The sequence below is a fragment of the Arvicanthis niloticus genome, chromosome 7 (genome assembly GCF_011762505.2).
Source record: "Arvicanthis niloticus isolate mArvNil1 chromosome 7, mArvNil1.pat.X, whole genome shotgun sequence".
Taxonomy (NCBI): domain Eukaryota; kingdom Metazoa; phylum Chordata; class Mammalia; order Rodentia; family Muridae; genus Arvicanthis; species Arvicanthis niloticus.
In genome coordinates, this window is record NC_047664.1 from 53,355,272 (window position 1) to 53,376,128 (window position 20,857).

Genomic DNA, 20,857 nt, shown 5'->3' on the forward strand with positions numbered 1-20,857 from the left:
GTCTAGATTTAATCATCTGAGACAACTGAGTTGGCTGGTAGATTGTACAGGTAGTGTGGACAGATATGGATGGCCTTTGAGCGACCATGGTAAATGGGCCACATAGAGGATACATGTTCTGAAATGGAGGAAAGGTGCTGATGTATTAAGATGAGATAAGCCTACATATGAGAGTCCTCTGAGCCAAGGCATCTCAGCCTCCAAGTGCCTTGAATTTCAGTTGTAGTTAATTCTTGTCACTAGGTATCTGATATAGTCATAGTATTTCAAGTAGTACCTACTTTACCACACCAGCCCTACCACCCAACTGCCCTATGCTGCCTTTGCATGTGAGCTAGTCTTAGAAGGTTCATGTTTTCTTTATCTCAAATCTACTCCAAGTTTTCAAAGACCAACTAAACAGAAATGGGCTTAATTAAAACAGCAGTATGGGGCCTGGAAAGGTGACTCGGTGGTTACATGCACTGATTCTTCTTCCAGAGGACCTGGGTTCAATTCCCAGGACCCACATGGCAGCTCACAACTGTTTGTAACTCCAGTTCCAGGGGACCTGACACCCTCACACAAACACACATGCAGGAAAAACACCAATGCACATAAAATAAAAATAAATAAATCATTAAAACAGAAATGTGGTATCAACTATGAGAGAACCCTGTAGAAGTTTTACTTCTTCAAAGAGTCTATATTGTCCTAAGTATCTCAACAGACAGGACACAAATGATCTTTCAGTTCCAAGACCCTCAGATTTATAAAGGCGGTCACTTGAGAACATGGAGGGTTAGTTTTCACTGAACCTTACAAGTCTTATTCATAAAGGAAACTAAACACTTTAAACAATATGATTTTATCCAATTCTTATAATAGCCGCAAGGTGGTGCTGTTAGCACCTCTCTTTCACAAATGAGTGTAGGCATACAGAGGTCAAGGGATTCATCCAAGTTCCTTTGACTAAGTTATGTTAATTTGGTGCTTTGCCCTAGGATCTCATTCCTGCTGGGGATGCAACTCAATGGCAGAGGGATTTCCTATTGTTCATAAAACTTTAGATTCAATCCCTCCTTATTAACACACACACACACACACACACACACACACACACACACACCACTCTACCATCTCATGGAAAAGTTTTAAATGTTTTATTATATCATCAAGTAAACTGTAGAAAGCTGAAATAAGAAAGGTATTTCATTCTGGAATATTGCATATAAATTATGCAGCAGAGCATGAATTCCTAAACACAGAAAATGTATTTAATGCCAACTCATGATTATCATGTTGCTTAAATTAAAGTTGATTGGCTACCCTTAAAAATTCCTCATAAAAGAATAATAATAAAAAAAAGATCTGATATTATGACCAGGTCTGAGTAGGCAGAAGTTGAGGTTAATGAAAAGGTACATTTTTCTGGTTCAGGAACATTTGTAAACAGGAGAGATGATATGTTGTAGTGAGAGAAAACTCAGCCTCAGTGTGGGACTAAAAATTGTCGATTAAATTTGACAACACCCGGCTCTCTTGATACCAATTTTCATGTGTGTAATAGGAATAGAATTGCTCTCCTCTTGGGCTTAATGGTAAAATTAAGCAAAAGTGAATGTCATCACACACATGCACATGTGTGTGTGTGTGTGTGTGTGTGTGTGAATCCAGTGAAAGAAACTGATATGCAAGGCAAGATAATAAAAAGAGTTCACTAGGAGCTTGAAACTGACCAATACCAAGGTTAGTATAGTACATCGGCTTAGAAATCCCAGTTACATACTGGGAAATGTGGATTTATATTGGCCCAGAGATGGGTTTGGAACACTCTTTTATGAAGAGAGAAAAGGGCAGCTTTATAGAGAGAGGAAAGAAAAGCTTTATATATATTCAGAAATTGTATGAATTGATTTTTCCATTGTTACCCAAATCAACTTGAACCAACACAATTCTGTGTCCTCAGACCTCTGTCAACTGGAAAGGAGGGATCTTTAAGGCTGTGGGTTTGTCTAAGATCTACAAGGTGGTCTCTGATTTGGTTCATGTGTGTTGTTGACATGTGGTACTGAGATCTTCAAGTCCTTGCTGGCAATCTTTTGAGGGCCACCTTCATTTGCTTCTATTGGCTGTTGGTTATCTTTCTTCTCCTTCAAAGCCAGTGGCAACAAACCAGTCTCTCTCAGTCTACCACAGACTCCACCTCTGATTTATTCTTACATAGTCTGGTTATTTTTTCTTACCTATATTCTTTTACTTCTAAGGACTTATGTGTTCTATTGAGTCCATTTGAAAAGTCTAAAACATCTAGAGAAACCTTCCCATATCAAGATCTTTACCGTAATGGCAGTTTCATAATCTCCTTTGGCTTGGTCTCATACTCATTATCATTAATCTATGGACATTTTTGAGAAGAGAAGGAGGTATTCTGCTAGAGTCTCAAACCAATGTGTTCCCAAGCCGTGGAGTTCTTATATATGACTCATGTTATTTCTTCTTTTGAAATGAGTGAGCCAAGGTTAAAAATACTCAGACAGGTTACCACTATCCTGGTGTATAATGTGGTCTCTGCTTACTCTGCTTTCTTCTCCCCATTCTCTCTCTTCTTGTGATAAAGTATGAACCCTGAACTTTCAGTTCCCAGAAGGAGCACCTCTTTTAAGAGAGTAACTATATAAACACTGTCCAGACAGCACATCAAAATAAAACTCTGACCCACATGAGAAGCCGAGACAGCTAAACCACAACCTCTGTAGCTGTCTGCCCAGAATAGTCAGGGTTAGCTAACAACTTTCACTTTCTGCAGGTTTTGTTCCCAACAGAGGTCTGCATCCAACTCAGGCCAACTGGAGAAAGCTAAATATGCCCCACAAACCAATCACAGAAGGCATTCACTTCTACTCAGCTCTCTCCCTACTACCTGTGTCAGCAACTCAAGTTACAGCATGCCTGAAGCCTCTGCTTTTGCTTTTCCTTTCCCCTGACTATCCCCTGACTTGCCAAATTCTTATGATGGTGGTTGACTTCTTTCCTATAGCAAACTGAGTAAATCCTCTGTTTTCTTCTTTGGATGCTCTTCATGTCTCTATCTCCTTGGATGTTCTAGACATTTGCTTCTCTTTTATTTCTCTTTAAGGAACACTTTGTTCTTATTGCCTTATGATGATCATTTATATTTATCCAATAACAATAATATTAATTAATAAATATTATTTAATATTATTTAATTAATTAAAAGATCTGTATTGAGCCCTTATTATGTGTTAAGTAGTGATCTTATAATGTTTAGTCTACTAACTGATTATACCCTAAAAATAACTCACTGAAGTAGGTTTTTAGTGTTATCCATATTTTATAGACGAATAAAGATAATTCAGCACGCTCTAGTAGCCCAAGATCAAGGATCTTGGTGACAGAGTGGCTATAGACTTTATATTGGCTAGCATCATAATTCAATATTGAATTTATTATGGAATAATGTTCTTAGAGCATGCTTGCAGAGGCTCTCAGTTTAGGGTGGGTATGGGTTATCTCTTATTGATTGATTGATTGGTTAGACATACAGTGTTTTACCTGCCTCTGCCAGAAGATGGCACCAGATCTCATTACAGATGGTGGTGAGCTACCATGTGGTTGCTGGGTATTGAACTCAGGACCTCTAGAAGAAAAGCAATTAAGCGCTCTTAACCACTGGGCCATCTTTCCAGCTTGGTTTATCTCATTTTAAAATAAAGTACTAAACAGTATCTGTACTATGTAGTCCTACTGTGTTCACCTGTTTGTAAGTGCGTCTGTGTTATTTGTAGAGTTCTTAATAGGTTCTTTAAGGAACAGGGTCATGCTTAACTAAGTTTTTATGTCCAGCATATGATTGCTTTTCTCTCAATATGCTCTTAAGCAATGAGCACGGGAATGACAGAATGTGTAAAACAGTGCAGAAGTCTGTTTCTTATTCACAAAGTTAGTAAAGAAGGAGATCTTCCTTGTAGTATGCTTTTCTACTGCATTTACTGCATCTACGTAGTGCAATTCTACATATGATTTTACACCATCTCAATAAAAACTTCTTAATTCAGGATAGCTTTTCTTCTCCAAGCACTGGTTTCTTTCATTCTTATAAAAATAAAGCCAGGCACAATACCACTACTTTCTCCATAAAGAGTCTCTTTCAAGACAAGAGTTATTCTATGAGACTAGTGCCAATATCTTCGTTCTGAGGCAGAGTCTCTTCACCTTAATACAATTCTTCTGAACCCTTCAACAGTTGTTCCCACTACACTCCCCAGTTCATGCCATTGTGGAAGCATCAACTGAGAGGAAGGGCTTGCCTGGCATTCCTGTAGATGGTCAGAATTGTAATGAACTCCAACCAGGGATGTATACTGCATGAGGACTCTTGGTATCTTTTATCCACATTCTGAGATAGATACAGAGCTTTTTAGATTTCTGAAAAAGGCTATCTCCGTGTTGCTGAGACTGGCCTAAATGTACTTGACTCATATAGATCCTAATATTTGGGACCATGGGCGTGTCCCATCACACTTGTCTTTGATGCTAAACCTTTGTGTGTACTCAGTGGGTTTCTTTCCCTAGACTTGTAAGATGATTTGGTTTGGCAAGGAACTGAGGCATTCATTTGCTTTGCTTTTTTTCTTTATGTTTTAATACTACTGAGATCCATCAACTGAACAGGTCTTTATTAATCACTGAACTTCTGATAGTATTCCAGGGTTTAAGACTTTAGAGGCAAATCACACATTCTACTTTACATAAAAGTTGTATTCTTATGGAGTTGATTTCAACAAAACCAAAACCAGCATATTGTTAGGTGACAGTATCTTTCTCAAAAGAGTCTGCTTTGGAGCAACTATCTTTTCATCCTGCCAACACATCTCATCATCATTTTCTGATTATCCTGTCTTGGTATTTCCCATGCTTCTTCACAACATTTCATTGATCCACTTGAATACATAATACACTTTAGTTTGAATTAGACTCATTCTGATACCAGTTCCCTAAAATGTGTTGACAATATACTAAAAGTAACATTTTGTTTCTTACATTTTTTTTTCTCCCAGGAATCAACTACTACAACAAGATCATAGACGATTTGTTAAGGAATGGCGTGACGCCCATAGTGGCCATCTATCACTTTGATTTGCCTCAGGCTTTAGAAGACCTAGGAGGTTGGTTGTCAGAAGCAATTGTTGAAGCCTTTGACAAATATGCTCAGTTTTGCTTCAGCACCTTTGGAGACCGAGTGAAGAAGTGGATCACCATAAATGAGCCTAATATTCTTGCTCTTTTGGCCTATGACATGGGTATCTTCGCTCCTGGTGTGCCTCATGTTGGGATTGGGGGTTATCAAGCAGCTCATAATTTGATTAAGGCTCATGCCAGATCCTGGCACAGCTATGATTCTTTATTTCGAGAAGAACAGAAGGGCTTTGTGTCCCTATCATTATTTTTTTGCTGGTTAGAACCAGCAGATCCTAACTCAGAGATTGACCAGGAAGCTACTAAGAGGGCCATCAATTTCCACTTGGATTTCTTTGCTAAACCCATATTTATTGATGGTGATTATCCAGATGTTGTCAAATCCCAGGTTGCCTCCATGAGCAAAAGGCAAGGCTATCCATCATCAAGGCTTCCAGAATTCACAGATGAAGAGAAGAAAATGATCAAAGGCACTGCTGATTTCTTTGCTGTTCAATATTATACAACTCGCTTAGTCAGGCATCAGGAGAATAAGAAGGGAGAACTTAGCTTCTTTCAGGATGTGGAGATTGAATTTTTTCCCAATCCATCCTGGAAAAATGTGGGTTGGATCTATGTGGTGCCGTGGGGAATACGTAAACTCCTGAAATATATTAAGGTAAATTAATGATTTGTTTGTGTCTGTGTGTACCCAAGTACAGAAGGATACCAGAGAGTCAAATGTATTTGTATGCAAGGACACAAAAAGGGATGATTTTAGATGTTAGTATGCTCAGTTGTTGGCTGGGAAGAAAAGACTAAGATTTGAGTTAGTTAAAGTTAAGTAGCTTGCTTCTATACCAAAATTTGTTGATAAATTCTGTTGTGGCTATATGAACAGCTTGGAGAGTTTTCAAGTTGATGTCACTGCTATGATTAGAAAAGGCATTTAATGGAAAGAGAACTGAATGCTTTCTGGGTCTCCCCTATGCTGGCAGCTAAAATTACAATTTTAAGGTACCAGTTTTCTGGACCCCTCCTGTGGGGGATAGAAAATGTACCTGCTAGCAGGACCAAGGGGTTAAGGAGCAGTGACAATCAGCAGATGCTGATGGGAAGAAAGATATTTCTGTCTTCTCATTATGTTAAGAGTCATTTGACTGTCTTCATGGACATTTGCACAGTTTTGCTTTTCCATTGTTAGTCATAAAAGGTCAGTGTGTGGAAAATTAAGTTAATAGGGTCAGTGCAATTTGATGAAAACTAGTTTTGGGGTTGTAGCTTCCAGAAGATAGAGGGTAATGCACCTGATTTTATGAGCTATCTATTTTTTTTTTTAACATCTGTTTGGAATGAAACTTCTGCTCTCTTGTTCTAGGATACATATAATAACCCTGTAATTTACATCACCGAGAATGGGTTTCCCCAGTGTGACCCCCCATCTCTTGATGACACTCAGCGTTGGGAGTATTTCAGACAGACATTTCAGGAACTATTCAAAGGTACCATTTGAAATGATGAAAGATCAATTGTGCAAACTTAATATAATTTTGCCATGTGCTTATTTGCATTCCACAAAGACCATTGATTTTGAAAGCTGAAATTCATGTAAGTTAGTGTAAAGCCATGTAATTAGAAGAGGGGCGAGAGAGCAGGTATTTAGAGAAGAGGAAGGTGAGGATTAGGCCCAGCTTCCACTCTGCTGAAACTGAGTCAAGGAAAAAAAAAGCAGCTGTCTTCAGCGTTTCCTGAATCGTAGGTGAAGGTAACAAGAATAGAATGGTGGGGAGATCATTAAATATCACAAAACGTCAACACTGCTCAGCTGTAGCAAATTCCTTTGCATATTTTGCTGTCTTAACTATCAAGAATGAGTTGACAGGATTTGCAAGCATCTCAGTGTAGCATTTGAGCTATGACTAAGCAGCTTGGTTAAAAACAAAGGTATGTGAATTGCCTTCATGGGATGATGATGATGCCAATTCTTCCAAAAACAATTCTTTTAATATTTAATAAAAATGATGAGTCGTAATTATTAATTGAGAACATGTATTATGAATTAGTCTGCTGCCTTGTCTTCTCTTCTTCAGATTTTCTTAAAATACTGCTGTTTTACAATTGTCACTGCCTGGGTTTTATTTCTTATTCCTATAAAGGAGTCACAGCTGGACGATCTAACAACAAAATGAGACTGCAATTTCCCTTTTTCGATCTTAACAGCCATATTTGTTTATTGTCACTTTATTGAAATGTCCAGGAGTTATTCTTTAAAGAATTGCTCAGCAAACACCCAAAAGGAATTCTAGAACATGATTCAAAGGGGCATATGTCTAAAACCTGACAGTTTTTGAATGATTCCTCACTGAGGCCTGGAGTTCCTTGGCAGACAACAATCAGATTCTTACAATCTAACCAAAGCAAAGGATTATTTTTAAAATGACACTCAAAACCTGTGTGTATGTGTTTGTGTGTGTGTGTGTGTGTGTGTGTGTGTGTGTGTGTGCTGAGTGAAAATTTACTTGTGAAAATAAAGGGAAATCTCTGCTTCTCTGAGATTTCACTGCACTCCTCTCTGTGAATGAGTCTGGTATATTGTCATCTTGCTGATGTGAAGTTTCTTGCTAAAGGAGAGGTAGGCTTGTCAAGCAGATTTGTGGCTGGTTTTTTAGTTACTCTCACGTTGTTATGACAAAATACCAGAAAGACCTTTGAAAAGGAAGACTTTATTTTAACTTACAGTTTGGCTAGGATGTTGCAGGCTTCATTCCATGTTTCTTTGATCTTGTGTTCTTGACCCAGATGTAGTGACAATGAGATTGTATCAGCAAGGAGTGTTGTCCTCTCCATGACCAATCAGAAACTGCTGGTGCTCTTAACTTTCTACTTTCTTCAGATACTATTTCATCACAGTCCCTGGCCTATGGGGTGGTTCCTCCACCCTGTTTAAACTGGGTCAGCTCCCAGAGGTGTGCCTCAGATGCCTTGATTAATCTAAAGAAGTCAAGTTGACAATGAAAATTATCCATCACGGGTGGATATAAGAAGCCTGAATGACTCCTTCAAAATTAGTCTATGCATGTTTGGGAAAATAGACAAAATAGGAATTAACCTTTTTTTTTTTTTTAAATTTTCAATTTGGTATACTTTTTATTGCTAATTATAGAAATGCATCTTGTTGTTTTTGAAATGGTTTAGTGCTTGATGTAGTCCCTGAGATTTCTCACTCTAAAGACTCAGTAATAAGCCCATAAATGTCATCATTTAGAGGTGTGGGCTGTAACAGAACATGAGAACAGAAACTGTGAGTTAATTTGGGTTTCTAAGGGACAGGATTAAAAAACAAGGTTCACAAGCAAAATCCTATTCAGCAGCATGTTGACTTTTTGTTGTGTCTTATTGGATGGAAAATAAACAGGGTATACCAAAATGATGCCACCTCAATTTGGGATGTTTATAATTTATAAAGAAGAGAATGATATTGTCTCAGTAAAAAGGGAACCTAGAAGGTTGAATTTCCCAGACCTGGTATCAGAAGAGAACCATGTCTCTCAATTAGTCTCTGTCTCAAGGCAGAACAATCAAGACCATGGCATAGTCTGCCATGGGTCTTCCCTCGTTCAGTCTTTCTTGGAATATTGCTGTGTAGAACACTGTCACCGCCTCAGTGTTGCTCAGCTGGTAACAAGTAGCTTGTGGGTGGCACTTAAACATTTTTAGCTTAACAATGGAGTTGCAGAGACATGACCCCATGATGTGTTGTGTACTGATTGTATTATATATTTAAAACATCATTTGTTTTTAGCATGTTTTATCTTTTCATCTTACAACATATTATGCATTTTCTTTTTATTTTTTTCTTTTTCTTTATTTATTTATTTATTTATTTATTTATTTATTTATTTTTGATTTTTCGAGACAGGATTTCTCTGTGTAGCCCTGGCGGTCCTGGAACTCACTCTGTAGACCAGGCTGGCCTCGAACTCAGAAATCCGCCTGCCTCTGCCTCCCAAGTGCTGGGATTAAAGGCGTGGGCCACCACCTCCCGGCATGCATTTTCATTTTAACTAATACATAATGCAGTTTTTGTATTCTGGTTTGTCATCTTTATGAGACAAAGTCTCATGTATCCCAAGCTGGCTTTAGAGTCATTGTTAGTCAAACTTGGTCTTGAAATCCTGATACTCCTGCTTCCATAAGCAAATACTATCATGCCAGGCCTACAGTACCCTCTTGCTTTTGGGCTTAAAAAAGATATGAATTCTTAAAGTGTTCAGAAATGTATTTATTGACACAACTTTCATCTTAACATACATTTATTCCAGACAAATATACAAACATGGATATATTTATATTAGGGTGAATATCAGTGAAACATGTTTATTATGTTTATGTATCAGATGTCAGTAATTTATTCTGTGTGGGATTATTTTTCTGGTAACAAGTCCCCTTCTGTGAGGTGGTTATGGTCCCCTTTTGCATTCTTAGCAGAAGGTCATCTTGGAAAACTGGAGAGATAAGTGTACCTGTCAACAAATAATGGGTTGTTTTAGATGAACTCACATGTTGTGAACTGAGCCAATCCCAGTCTCTCACTGGAGTTTGAACTTAAATAGATCTGTGTTTTCTTAGGTTGAAGGGAGCAGGGAAGCAACTTCCTGGGCCATTTCTAGCCTTATTCTGACTTATGACATTAGAAACAGGAGGGAGATATTGCATGGGAAGGGAAATGGAAACCCGCGGCATGGAGAGCTTGAGTCTTTTATTCCAGCTTTTCATGAAATCTGGTTGCATCCATTTCCTCCAGAGACTTTAATTTTACTTCCATAAAACTTATTACTAAGCATTTTCTTCTTAACTCCATTCTGATTGGAAGAAAAAACAGATTTATTGACACCATTATGCCACTTAAATTCCCAACAGTGATTTGGGTAATTAGTGCCTTCATACAGATGAGGAAACTAACTTGCAAGTAGTTCAAGTTACTTGTTTATATCAAATGAAATAAAATAAAAATAAAATAAAATACAATAAATAAAAAAGCTACCAAGCAACTTTTCCTGTGATAGAGCAGAATGTGTTATTAATATCATTATCGAGGTTTTGTATTTTCTGAGACACAGTGAATTTTGTCCTCCCAGCACAAAGCCTTTTTTCTTAAGATTGCTGTTCAGGGTTTACTTACCTAGGTCCTCTGCAGCTGCTCTTCATGTCTTTGAAAGGGTCAATTGGTTCTGTGATGTTGGAGAGTCTTAGGCCCATGTATTTGGCCTGTTACCTGAATAGTAAAGCAGGAACTATTCGTGGATTCTCCGAGACTATTGGAGGCAATGCTGATGATCATGGTTGGCAAGAATTATCCTATTAAGATGCATCTGGTGGAAAATTAAAAATAATAACAGTTCAAGGAAGACATTTGTAGGAAGCTCTGCAGATGAGAGCCCAAGAACAAGCAAAGGTGTCGGATGGCCTTGTGATTCCTGTGAACCACCTGCCCACCCCCAATAACATGCATATGGACAGGCACATAATGACACTATAGTTCCACCTATGATATCTGCCTGTAGGCTTTACAGAGCTCCCCAGGTAAAATCCCACAGCAATTTATTGAGTAAGGTAATGTTTCTGGCTCATTTTTGGGAAGGAGAAAAAAAGAAAAAGAGAATGGGGAGAGGAAGAAGGAAGAAGAGAGAGAGGGAGAAGGAAAAGGAGAGAGACAGGGACAGGGAGAGAGAAATTTATTATTATTGTATTTTAATTAACATAGATACAGGCAAGAGTAAAGCTGCATTTCAATCTTGACAAAACTAGGCTTATAAATTTGTAAATTCCTCAATGCAGGGCCTTTGGCAAATAGCTTAACTTCAAGGTCCCTGATTTGTTCATGGGTAAGTGTGGGAATAATAGTTTCAGTGGCAGAGGTGTTACAAAGATTCCACCTAATAATTTACAGCATAAACCTCTCCAAGCAATTGTCAGGCACACTGGAGGTCCTTAGCCAGTGTTAATTATTGTTACAAAATGTGCATTCTTAAGATATTTTTATCACAGGTTATTTTTCTTGCTCTTTAAAGTCTAACCTACATGATTGGATAAACATGAGCTGAACAAAGACCAACAACAGACATGCCAAAAGTGGATGAGAGAAAGATCAGAAGGCTTCAACTGTACACAAAGAACCACAGTCAACTAATGGATACTGAGCATAGAAGTAATCTTCTTCAGGGAAGAGTACATCAACTGATTATCTAATTCCAAATGATTAGCCATGAAAACATATATATATATATATATATATATATATATATATATATATATATATATCCCCTCAATGATTAGTGAAAAAAGAAGTCATAAATTTTTAAAAGAGCAAAGGTAGGTATATGGGAGAGTTTAGAGGGAGGGAAGGGAACGGGGAAATGATTTATGTTATGATCTCAAAATTAAAAGAAATAATAAGAACGTAGCATTGTAGGGCCTGTGGGATGGCTCAGTTGGCAAAGGTAGCTGTCATTACACCTCTAGACCTGAATTCAAACTCTTGGGCCCACATGGAAGAAGTGGAGAACTGACTCATACAGTTCATCCTCTGACCTCTGCCCCCTACAACAAATAGTATAATATATTTTTAGAATAAGAAATATCATTTCAGCACCCACTATTGCCTGTTCTTTCCACTGTGAAGAGACACCATGACCAAGGCAACTCTTATAAAAGAAAACACTTAATTGTGGCTGGCTTCCAGTTTCAGAGGTTCACTCCATTATCATCATGGCAGGGAGCCGGGCAGCCTGCAGGTAGCCATGCTGCTAAAGAACAAGAGTTCTACATCTTGATCTGAAGGCAGCCAGAAAGAGACTGTCTTCTGCAAGTAGCCAGGAGGAGGGCCTGGTCTGGATCACACTGGTCAGACTTGAGCATATATGTGACACCTCAGTGCCCTGCCACATTGTAATACACTTCCTCTAACAAGCCTACACTCCCTCCAATAAGGCCCTACTTCCTAATAGTGCCACTTCCTATGGTCCAAGCCAATTCAAAGCCCTGAATCCTCCTTTCACATTGTAGCAGAGAAGTCTCTCAGGCCTGCGTGTTTTATCACTGTGTGAAGCATTGACCATTTGACTATTTTCCTTCCTGGAATCAGTAGAAAGGCAAATCTCCTCTCATTATTTCCTTCTGATAGGGCACAACATTAGGTGAAAAACCAAATTGTTTGCAAGAAAATTCATTTAGATGGATTTTTGTATGTTTGGAGTTTAGTGATCTAGAAATACTTGTGTTCCATACAACATAAGAGTCTTTATTCTATTCATAAGCTTAGCCTCAGTGGTGAATGCTCAAAAACCAGTGGACAGTTTTAAAATTCCCTACACAAATGCTCATGGATGGAAACCTTCCATTCTCAGTGCTGTGGATGGATATGAGGAAGAAGGAGGCCAGAGGACAGACTGCCCACGGCAAGGCTCCAGCACAAACTAATTCTCATGCAAGTGGTTATAGTCCTGGCTCATGTTCTTCCTTATATTTGCTTAACTTTTTTCTGCATCCAGCTTGGTTCTCCTTTTTCAGTTTGGGATTGTACGTCCTTCCCATACTTTTTAATGGTCTGATCTTGTGCGGTTGCATAGGACAGGTACATGTTTGAAGCTATGCAAAACCTCGTTTTGCAATCTGGATATGCCAGCTAGGAGGTTGTTAACTCTGATAAAAAAAAATTATTAAATGAGCATTAATTGATTTTCCAAATGTTATTTAATTTCTGAGACAGGGTCTCGTAGAGTCAAAGTTGGATTTGAGTTTCTAATTGCACCCCTGGGTACTGAGGTTATAGAAGTGTGCTATTATATCTAACTCTCCCTCTTCATACATGGGTATCATCATGCTTTGTTTTAGTCCATCCCTGTCCTCTACTGTCCTCCATCTCCCTCCTCCCACTCTTGTTGTTGGTTCCCTTCTTCCCCTAAAGCATCCTCATTTTCACTTTTCTCACACAGATACGCTATTACTGTCTCTCATACCCATCTCCATCTCCCCTTAGACTTCTTCATTCCCCTCTTATTGTCTCCTATCAACCTTCATGTCTTCCATCCAGAATCTGAGTATAAGCTAACGTGTACTACTTGTCTTTATGAGTCTGGCTTATTTTGCCTAACATAATGATCCCCAATATCATCTATTTCCTGAAAACATCCTCATTTTGTTCTTTATGGCCAGAGAAAGTTTCACTGTGTATGTGTACCATACTTTCAACCCAGGTTGGTTGATTTCCCAAGCAGGCAAAGCACTAGTCATTTAATCATAAAGACGAGGTTATTAAGAACATGCATCTTCCAAGAGACAGTGACAAATGAACAAGATGATGCTTATAATGCCTGCATTGGTTCTCACCATATTACAAAAGGTTGTGCTAATGATGGCTAATTTTGGGGGGTGGGGTGGGTGGGCATGATCCTCTGAAGGCTGAGTAGTGTTTTTTCCTAATTATATATTTAGCCACAAGCAGTGTGCCTATTATATAGTAGTGTGCTACACATGTTTGTTGAATTTGATTGTGTCTATGAGGGAAGGGTTAGTCCATAGATAATGAGAAATAAATGATGAAATGATTGGGATTCTTCCCCTAAAGAAATGTACTCTGCACAATAAAAATGCATTCTTCTAGAAAGTTTCCAAGCAGCCCAACTTTCCAGTTAGATCCATGCCTGAGCTAGCACAGCGGTGGATGATTGCAGAGAAGGTTTGTTAATGACCAGCTTTAGGCTTTTAATGACAAAACCCCTCAACAAGATGTCATCGAAGTTATTGAAGACTTCGCGGAAAGTGTTGAAGCTGATACATGGTAACAAGAAGGTTATAAATCTTGCAGTTGGATATACCACCAAGACAAGATGCTGAGCACAGAGTCCCCCTGCTGTTGTCTGTCAGTATTCTCCCTCCCCCGTCCTCTTCCCCTTCCCACCGAGAGCTCATAGAGGAGAAATGCATCAATTTCCCAAAGTAGCTCAGACCTGGCAGCCACCTGCCTATGCCAATTTCAGATCACAGAGGCCCATTTAACTGGACAAAATGTGTTAAGCACCTGCATTTCTTCTAAATGTGCACAAATGTCCTAAGGATTAAGGAAAGATCTGAAAAGTTAATACATTGACCTTTCAGAAGCTCCAACCAATTAAAAATCCATTGTCAGCTCAGAACAGGGATTCCAGTACCTGAGTGTGGATTCCCATACAGTGGCTACTGTTTTATTACTTCTTGAATGAGAATGATGTCACTTTAGCCCCATGAAATAATCCATGTCATGGTGCACAGAGGGCTCATGGGAGACACATTTTCATGGCTCTGAGGGGCATGGTAGTGGCATGTTAGATCGGCTTGATAATGTTAGCAAACGCTCTTGGCTTCCTTATATGGCTGCTGGCAAACAGGAGCCAGGTCAGGAGAGAAAATGGAAAGTCACAAATGGTACCTATAATTTTCTCATGAGTGCTAATGTATAGTTAGGAATTTTGACAGATCTTAACAAATATACATAAAGATTGTATACATTTATTGACTAACATTTCTTAGAATTTCTTAAAATATGTATTCTTCCTGAAATGGCTCAACCAAATTGATTAGTGAATACATTATCATACAAACCTACCATCTTTTTTTTTTTTTTTTTTTTTTTTTTTTTTTTTTTTTTTTTTTTTTTTTGTGATGAGAAACTCCCTTCTCAGTTTCCAGGGATGCCACACACTGTTATTGACCACAGTCACCACGTTGCATAACAGAAGTCTCCCTTTTTTTTTCCGCTTAGATTTTTACCTTTGACTGGCCTCTTCCTAAGCTCTCTCACTGCCTCATCCCTGGAAACAGGTTATGTTTTTCCTTTTATTGGATCAATTGTGTTGGTCTGCATATGTAACTGAGAGGATGCAGTTGGCCTTTCTGTCCTTGCAGGGTCTCACTGAATATCCTCAGGTTCTATAGTTACACAGCATATATATTTAAAGTCAAGTAGTATTCTATTTGTGCATATGTGCTGTGTTTTTCATTATATATTTTGAAAAGATTCAATTCTTATTTATGTGTATGTCTTTGCCAGCATATATGTAACTGCACCAAGTGTGTAGAGTGTCCAAGGAAGCCAAAAGAGGATAGGGCATCACATCCTTTGGAAATGTAATTACAGACATTTGTGAGCCACAAAATAGGTGCTGGGAACTCTACCTTGGTAATCTTTATGAGCATCAAGTGCTTTTAATTATTGGACCATTTTTCCAGCCCCTGCTTACACATTTGTTGAGGTGATTCTTCTTCTTGACTGTAGGGAATATTGCTTCAGTGACTATAGGAGCATGTGGAGCTTTTTCATATTCTGCTTGCAGGTCCTTTTAATAGGTACCCAGAATTTGTATTTATTTCTGGAATTTATGGCAGTTTTGTTTATTCAACTTCAGAAATTATGAACAGAACTCTGCAGTGTTTGAGAAGGAGCATGGGGCCTAGTTGTGTTCTTTTGCTGTGGCTTGTGAAAATCATGGCTTTAACCTTCTGAAGTACCTTCATCTGGGATCCAGGACAAAAGTAACTGCTATCTGCTTAGCCTACAGTCAGGCACAAAAACCAAAGAGCATTTGTATCTATGAGCACACTGACATCTTTAAAAATTTCATGTTCTCCTATTTGACATGGGTACTTCAGAAGTATGTCATGAAATTGGAGAAATATAGAGAAGTATGTCATGAAGTGTATGTGTGTGTGCATGTGTGTGTATGTGTGCTCGTGTGTGCACACATACACGCACACACATGTGAGTATGTGGATATGTTTGTTTACATATCTATGGTGCTTATATGTATTTACATATGCATGTAGATATGTGTATTTGTGTGTTGTTCTGTGAGTGAACATGGATGTGTATGTGCTAATGTGTGAGGGTGTATGTATGTTTCTGTAGGTGTACATGCATGTCTATGCACAACAACAAGTATCCAGTTTTTGGTTGTCTACCTTGTGTTTTGAGACAGCGTCTCTCACTGCCATCTGGGGCTCACTGGTTCATCTAGACTGGATGGTCTGTGAGTCTCAGGGATCCAGTTGCCTTAGCCTCCCCAGCACTAGGATCACAAGTGTGTGCCACTATTCCTGGCTTTTGTGTGGGTGCCAGGGATCAAACTCAGGTTCCATGCTTGTGCAGCAAGAACTTTGCTAACTGAGTTATCCCCCAGACCCCTGCTTTATACTTTAGTTAAGGTTATTCATTGCTCTGGTCAGGAGGTATAATTTCTGTCCTAGTGTTTTCCAGTAGAAATGCAAGTAAGAGATTTTTACTCGTATACTTGTAAAATCTATCACTGTCATATTCTATAATTTTATTTTAAAACACATTTTAAAATAATCATAGAGAACGTGTACTGCAACCAAAAGATATTTCAGTAGTGTCTAGTAATGTTCACACTTACATGTAGCACACACATACAAACACATACATGCATACACACATATTCATATATATATACACACACATATATGCTCATGTAGATATACATATATACAGACACATACACATGAATACACATATCTACATGCATACATAAATACATATAGGCACCATAGATATGTAAACAGACATATCCACATACTCATATGTGCATGGGTGCACATGCACACATACACACACACACACACACACACACACACACACACACACACACACAGACACTTCATGAAATACTTCTTCAGACTTGTCAAAGTTCCCATGGACAATGTCAGGTGTGCTGTTTGCTGGCCCATCTTCTGGAACATAGAGGGCCTGGCACATTGCCTCATGGAACAAGTGTTCTAGAACTGTCTGCAAAAAGAACAGCTGAATTGCCCATGGCAGACTTGACCAGAGCCAGCCGGACTCTCCAGTCTATGCTGTGCACTGGTTGGTGAGCCTTTCTGTGGGCAGGAACCAGAGCTTGAGACCAAAGTGAACTTTGGTTTTAATTAAGGTTTTTAATCTAGTTTCAGTTGCTCTGACATGGTAATTAACGTTCTTCACCAGACCAGAACCAGTGAATTTTAAAATTATGATTAATCATTTTTATTTTATTGTAGATCATATATTATCTTTTTTTTTTCATGAAAGTACTTCTTTATTTTAAGCGAAATTTAGAGTTTTGAAGTCTGTGCACAACCTGATTGTTTGCAGTGCTCATAGAGGCCAGAAGAGGGCATCAGATGCTCTGGAACTAGAGTTACAGATTATTGTGAGCTACTTTACTATATGGATGCTGGGAATTGAACCCCATTCCTTTGGAAAAACAACAACTGTTCTTAATCTCTTAGCAAACTCTCCAGCAAAACATTTGACTATGTTTTCTATTGTTTCTCCAAAATGACCTGAACATTCTGGTCTTTCAGTTGAGAGTGAATAAGCCTACTTTGGAGAGAAGTGGGAGATTTCCTCTTAGTTTGGTTGACAAGGGCTGCCTGGTAACTGTTTGGTGTGTATTATCTTGGGCCACTGTATGTTCATGGAGAGAATGGGGAATAATGGATAGCCAGGTGGTAGCTATCTTGCCTAGGAAGCTTACTGAAATTTCTAGTGTCTAAAGAGAAACATTCCTGAGAATATACTAGCACCTGTAAGTCAGCCCCTGATGGAGTATGAAATAAGCTTCTGAGCTAATGGTGCTAGTGGATAGTAGCATTCAGTGTTGTTCTCAATGGCCCTGTGGCCATCATCTCCATGATTTTGTCTTTTTACAATCCCAGTATTGCTCATGCTATTCTATCATTCCATAGGGACCTAAGTGTCGTCTCTGTCACACTTTCACAGACCTTCCATCGTGTGCATTGCTGGCTAACCATGCCTTACCTTTTCAGTTGGGCACCAGATACTGTGTAGAGGAAAATCAGCAGTATTACAAATAGACCCATCAACATCTGGGAACATAACTGCTTCCGGGGCTTTTTGCTTACCTGCAGCCTTGTCACAACTAGATGTATATTGTATAAGACAGTTGTTTAGATGGGAGTTGAAAGACACTTTGATTCCTGAAGGTAATACTTATTATAAACCTCGAGAGGAAGGAGGAAAACCATTTTCAGAAGAAAATGAAAGTTATTAAAAAGAATGAGCATGTGTAGACAGAAGTGGTATATATAAACATTTTATTTCCCATTGTTGAAAGGTGAAATTCTGACCAGAAAAACATTTTGGAATTTTGAGTTGCATACTTATTATTTAATAAGCACTCAGTAAGTATTTGAATAGCAAGGGGATAGGGCCTAGGTTAGAAGGAAAACTGAATCACTTTGGGGAATTTCAATAAAATATTAGAATGACATCACCATTGTGTTTTATTAAAAATTTTAAGGATGTAGTAATTGTTTTGATTTCCATAAAATTTATTTCAAATACTGAGATTATACATAGTTATTAATGATATCATTCTCTTCATCTTTTCTTGCGTTGGTAACTAGGGACTTTGCATGTTAAACAAGAGTTTCACCAGTGAGCTATCTCTCTGATTTCCTAAATTTTGATTTTGAGATGGTAATTTCTTACTTTGCCCATACTAATTACTCAGTTTATAACTCAGGACAGACTTCAATTTGTGACTCCTCTACTTCTGCTTCTCAAGTAGCTGTGATGATATGCTGAGGCCAAAGCCCAGGTAAGCTCTCATGAGAAGAATAAATGACTTAATCCATGCCAAACTGTTAGGTTATCTTTGTACAAATCTGGTTACTTGCTCTCTGCCTCAGTTTCTCCATTTGAATAGAAGAATTGAATTAGATGCTTATTTTGCAAATCCTGCCCAGATTAGAACCCTGTGACACTCTAAATATTCATTCCAAAAAGATATACCTTTATTAGGACTCTTGATAATTTTTTAAGCAATAAAATTAAGTCTAACCAATCCTACATCTGATAGAGGGCTAATATCCAATATATACAAAGAACACAAGAAATTAGACTCCAGATAATCAAATAACCCTATTAATATGGGAAACAGAGCTAAACAAAGAATTCTCAACTGAGGAAACTTGAATGGCTGAAAAGCACCTAAAGAAATGTTCAGCATCCTTAGTCATCAGGGAAATGCAAATCAAAATAACCCAGAGATTCTACCTCACATCAGTAAGAATGGCTAAGATCAAAATTTAGGTGATAGTAGATGCTGGGGAGGATGTGGAGAAAGAGGAACACTCCTCCATTGTTGGTGAGATTGCAAGATGGTGCAACCACTCTGGAAATCAGTCTGGTGGTTCCTCAGAAAATTGGACATAGTATTACCTGAGGACCAAGACATACCATTCCTGGGCATATACCCAGAAGATGCTCCAACATATAACAAGGACACATGCTCCACTATGTCCATAGCATCCTCATTTATAATAGTCAGAAGCTGGAAAGAACCCAGATGACTTTAAACAAAGGAATGGATACAAAAAATGTAGTACATTTACACAATGGAGTATTACTCAGTTATTAAAAAATATGAATTCATAAAATTTTTTAGGCAAATGGATAGAACTGGAAAATATTATTCTCAGTGAGGTAACTCAGTCACAAAAGAACACATATTGTATGCACTCATTGATAATTAGATATTAGCCCCAAAGCTTGAAATACCCAAGATTCAACTCACAGACCACATGAAGCTCATGAAGAAGGAAGATCAAAGTGTGGGTAATTGGGTCCTTCTTAGAAGGTGTAATAAAATACTCACAAGTGCAAATATGGAGACAAAGTGTGGAGCAGAGACTGAAGGAGGGGCGGTCTGGAGATCATTCTACCTGGGTATCCATCCCATGTGTAGTAACTGAGGCAGACGCTGATCTGGATGCCAGGAAGTGCATGTCAACAGGAGCCTGATATAGCTGTCTCCTTAGAGGCTCTTCCAGAGCCTGACAGAGGCAGATGCTCACAGCTAATCATTGAACTGATCACAGGGTTTCCAATGGAGGAGTTAGAGAGAAGACTGAAGGAGCTGAAGGGGTTTGTGGCCCCATGGGGAGAGCAACAATACCAACCAACTAGAGCTCCCAGGGTCTAAACCACCAGCCTGGGAGCACATAGAGAGGGACCCATGGATACAGCTGTATATGTAGGGGAGGATGGCCTTGTTGGGCATAGGTGGGAGAGGAGGTCCTTGGTCCAGTGAAGGCTGGATGCCCCAGTATGGGGGAATTTGAGGCCAGGGAAGTGAGAGTGGATGGGTGGGTGGGGGCACATCTTCATAGAATCAGGGGAAGGGGGAATGGGATAAGGGGTTTCAGAGGGGGGAAATGGGGAAAGGGAATAACATCTGAAATGTAAAAATTCTGAAAATTATAAATATTAAAAAAAGAAATTATAATTAATGATCTTCAAAAAAAGTCACCATTCTTTGTATCCAGCCATTTTGAATTTTAACGTCATTCTCATTTGAACATAAAATTAGGCCTTGCTTTTCAATGCACTGCTTCTATTGATACTGACTTAGGTTTCAGGTAACATGTTGTCCACCTTCAATCTCCATCTTGCCTCAATCACTGATACTAAAATAAATCTTGTTTTTCTCCATTACAAAGTTACCCTTCTAAGTTTGTAGAACCAGTAGTTCACCTTGCATTCAATCCACATAATCACTGTAAAGACCATAGAGTTTCACAAAGGAAGTTGGATGGATTTCAGCAGAGAACATCAGTGTCTAAA

General features: G+C 38.6%; 1 protein-coding gene across 1 annotated transcript in view; it reads left to right on the plus strand.

The window, feature by feature from the left end:
- LOC117712965 (cytosolic beta-glucosidase) overlaps positions 1 to 20,857 on the plus strand; it is a 128,139-nt gene that overhangs the window by 51,599 nt on the left and 55,683 nt on the right. The window contains exons 3-4 of the mRNA XM_076937731.1: positions 5,061 to 5,857; positions 6,557 to 6,680. Of these exons, the coding sequence (XP_076793846.1) occupies positions 5,061 to 5,857; positions 6,557 to 6,680 (921 nt within the window). The remainder of the gene's footprint in view (positions 1 to 5,060; positions 5,858 to 6,556; positions 6,681 to 20,857) is intronic.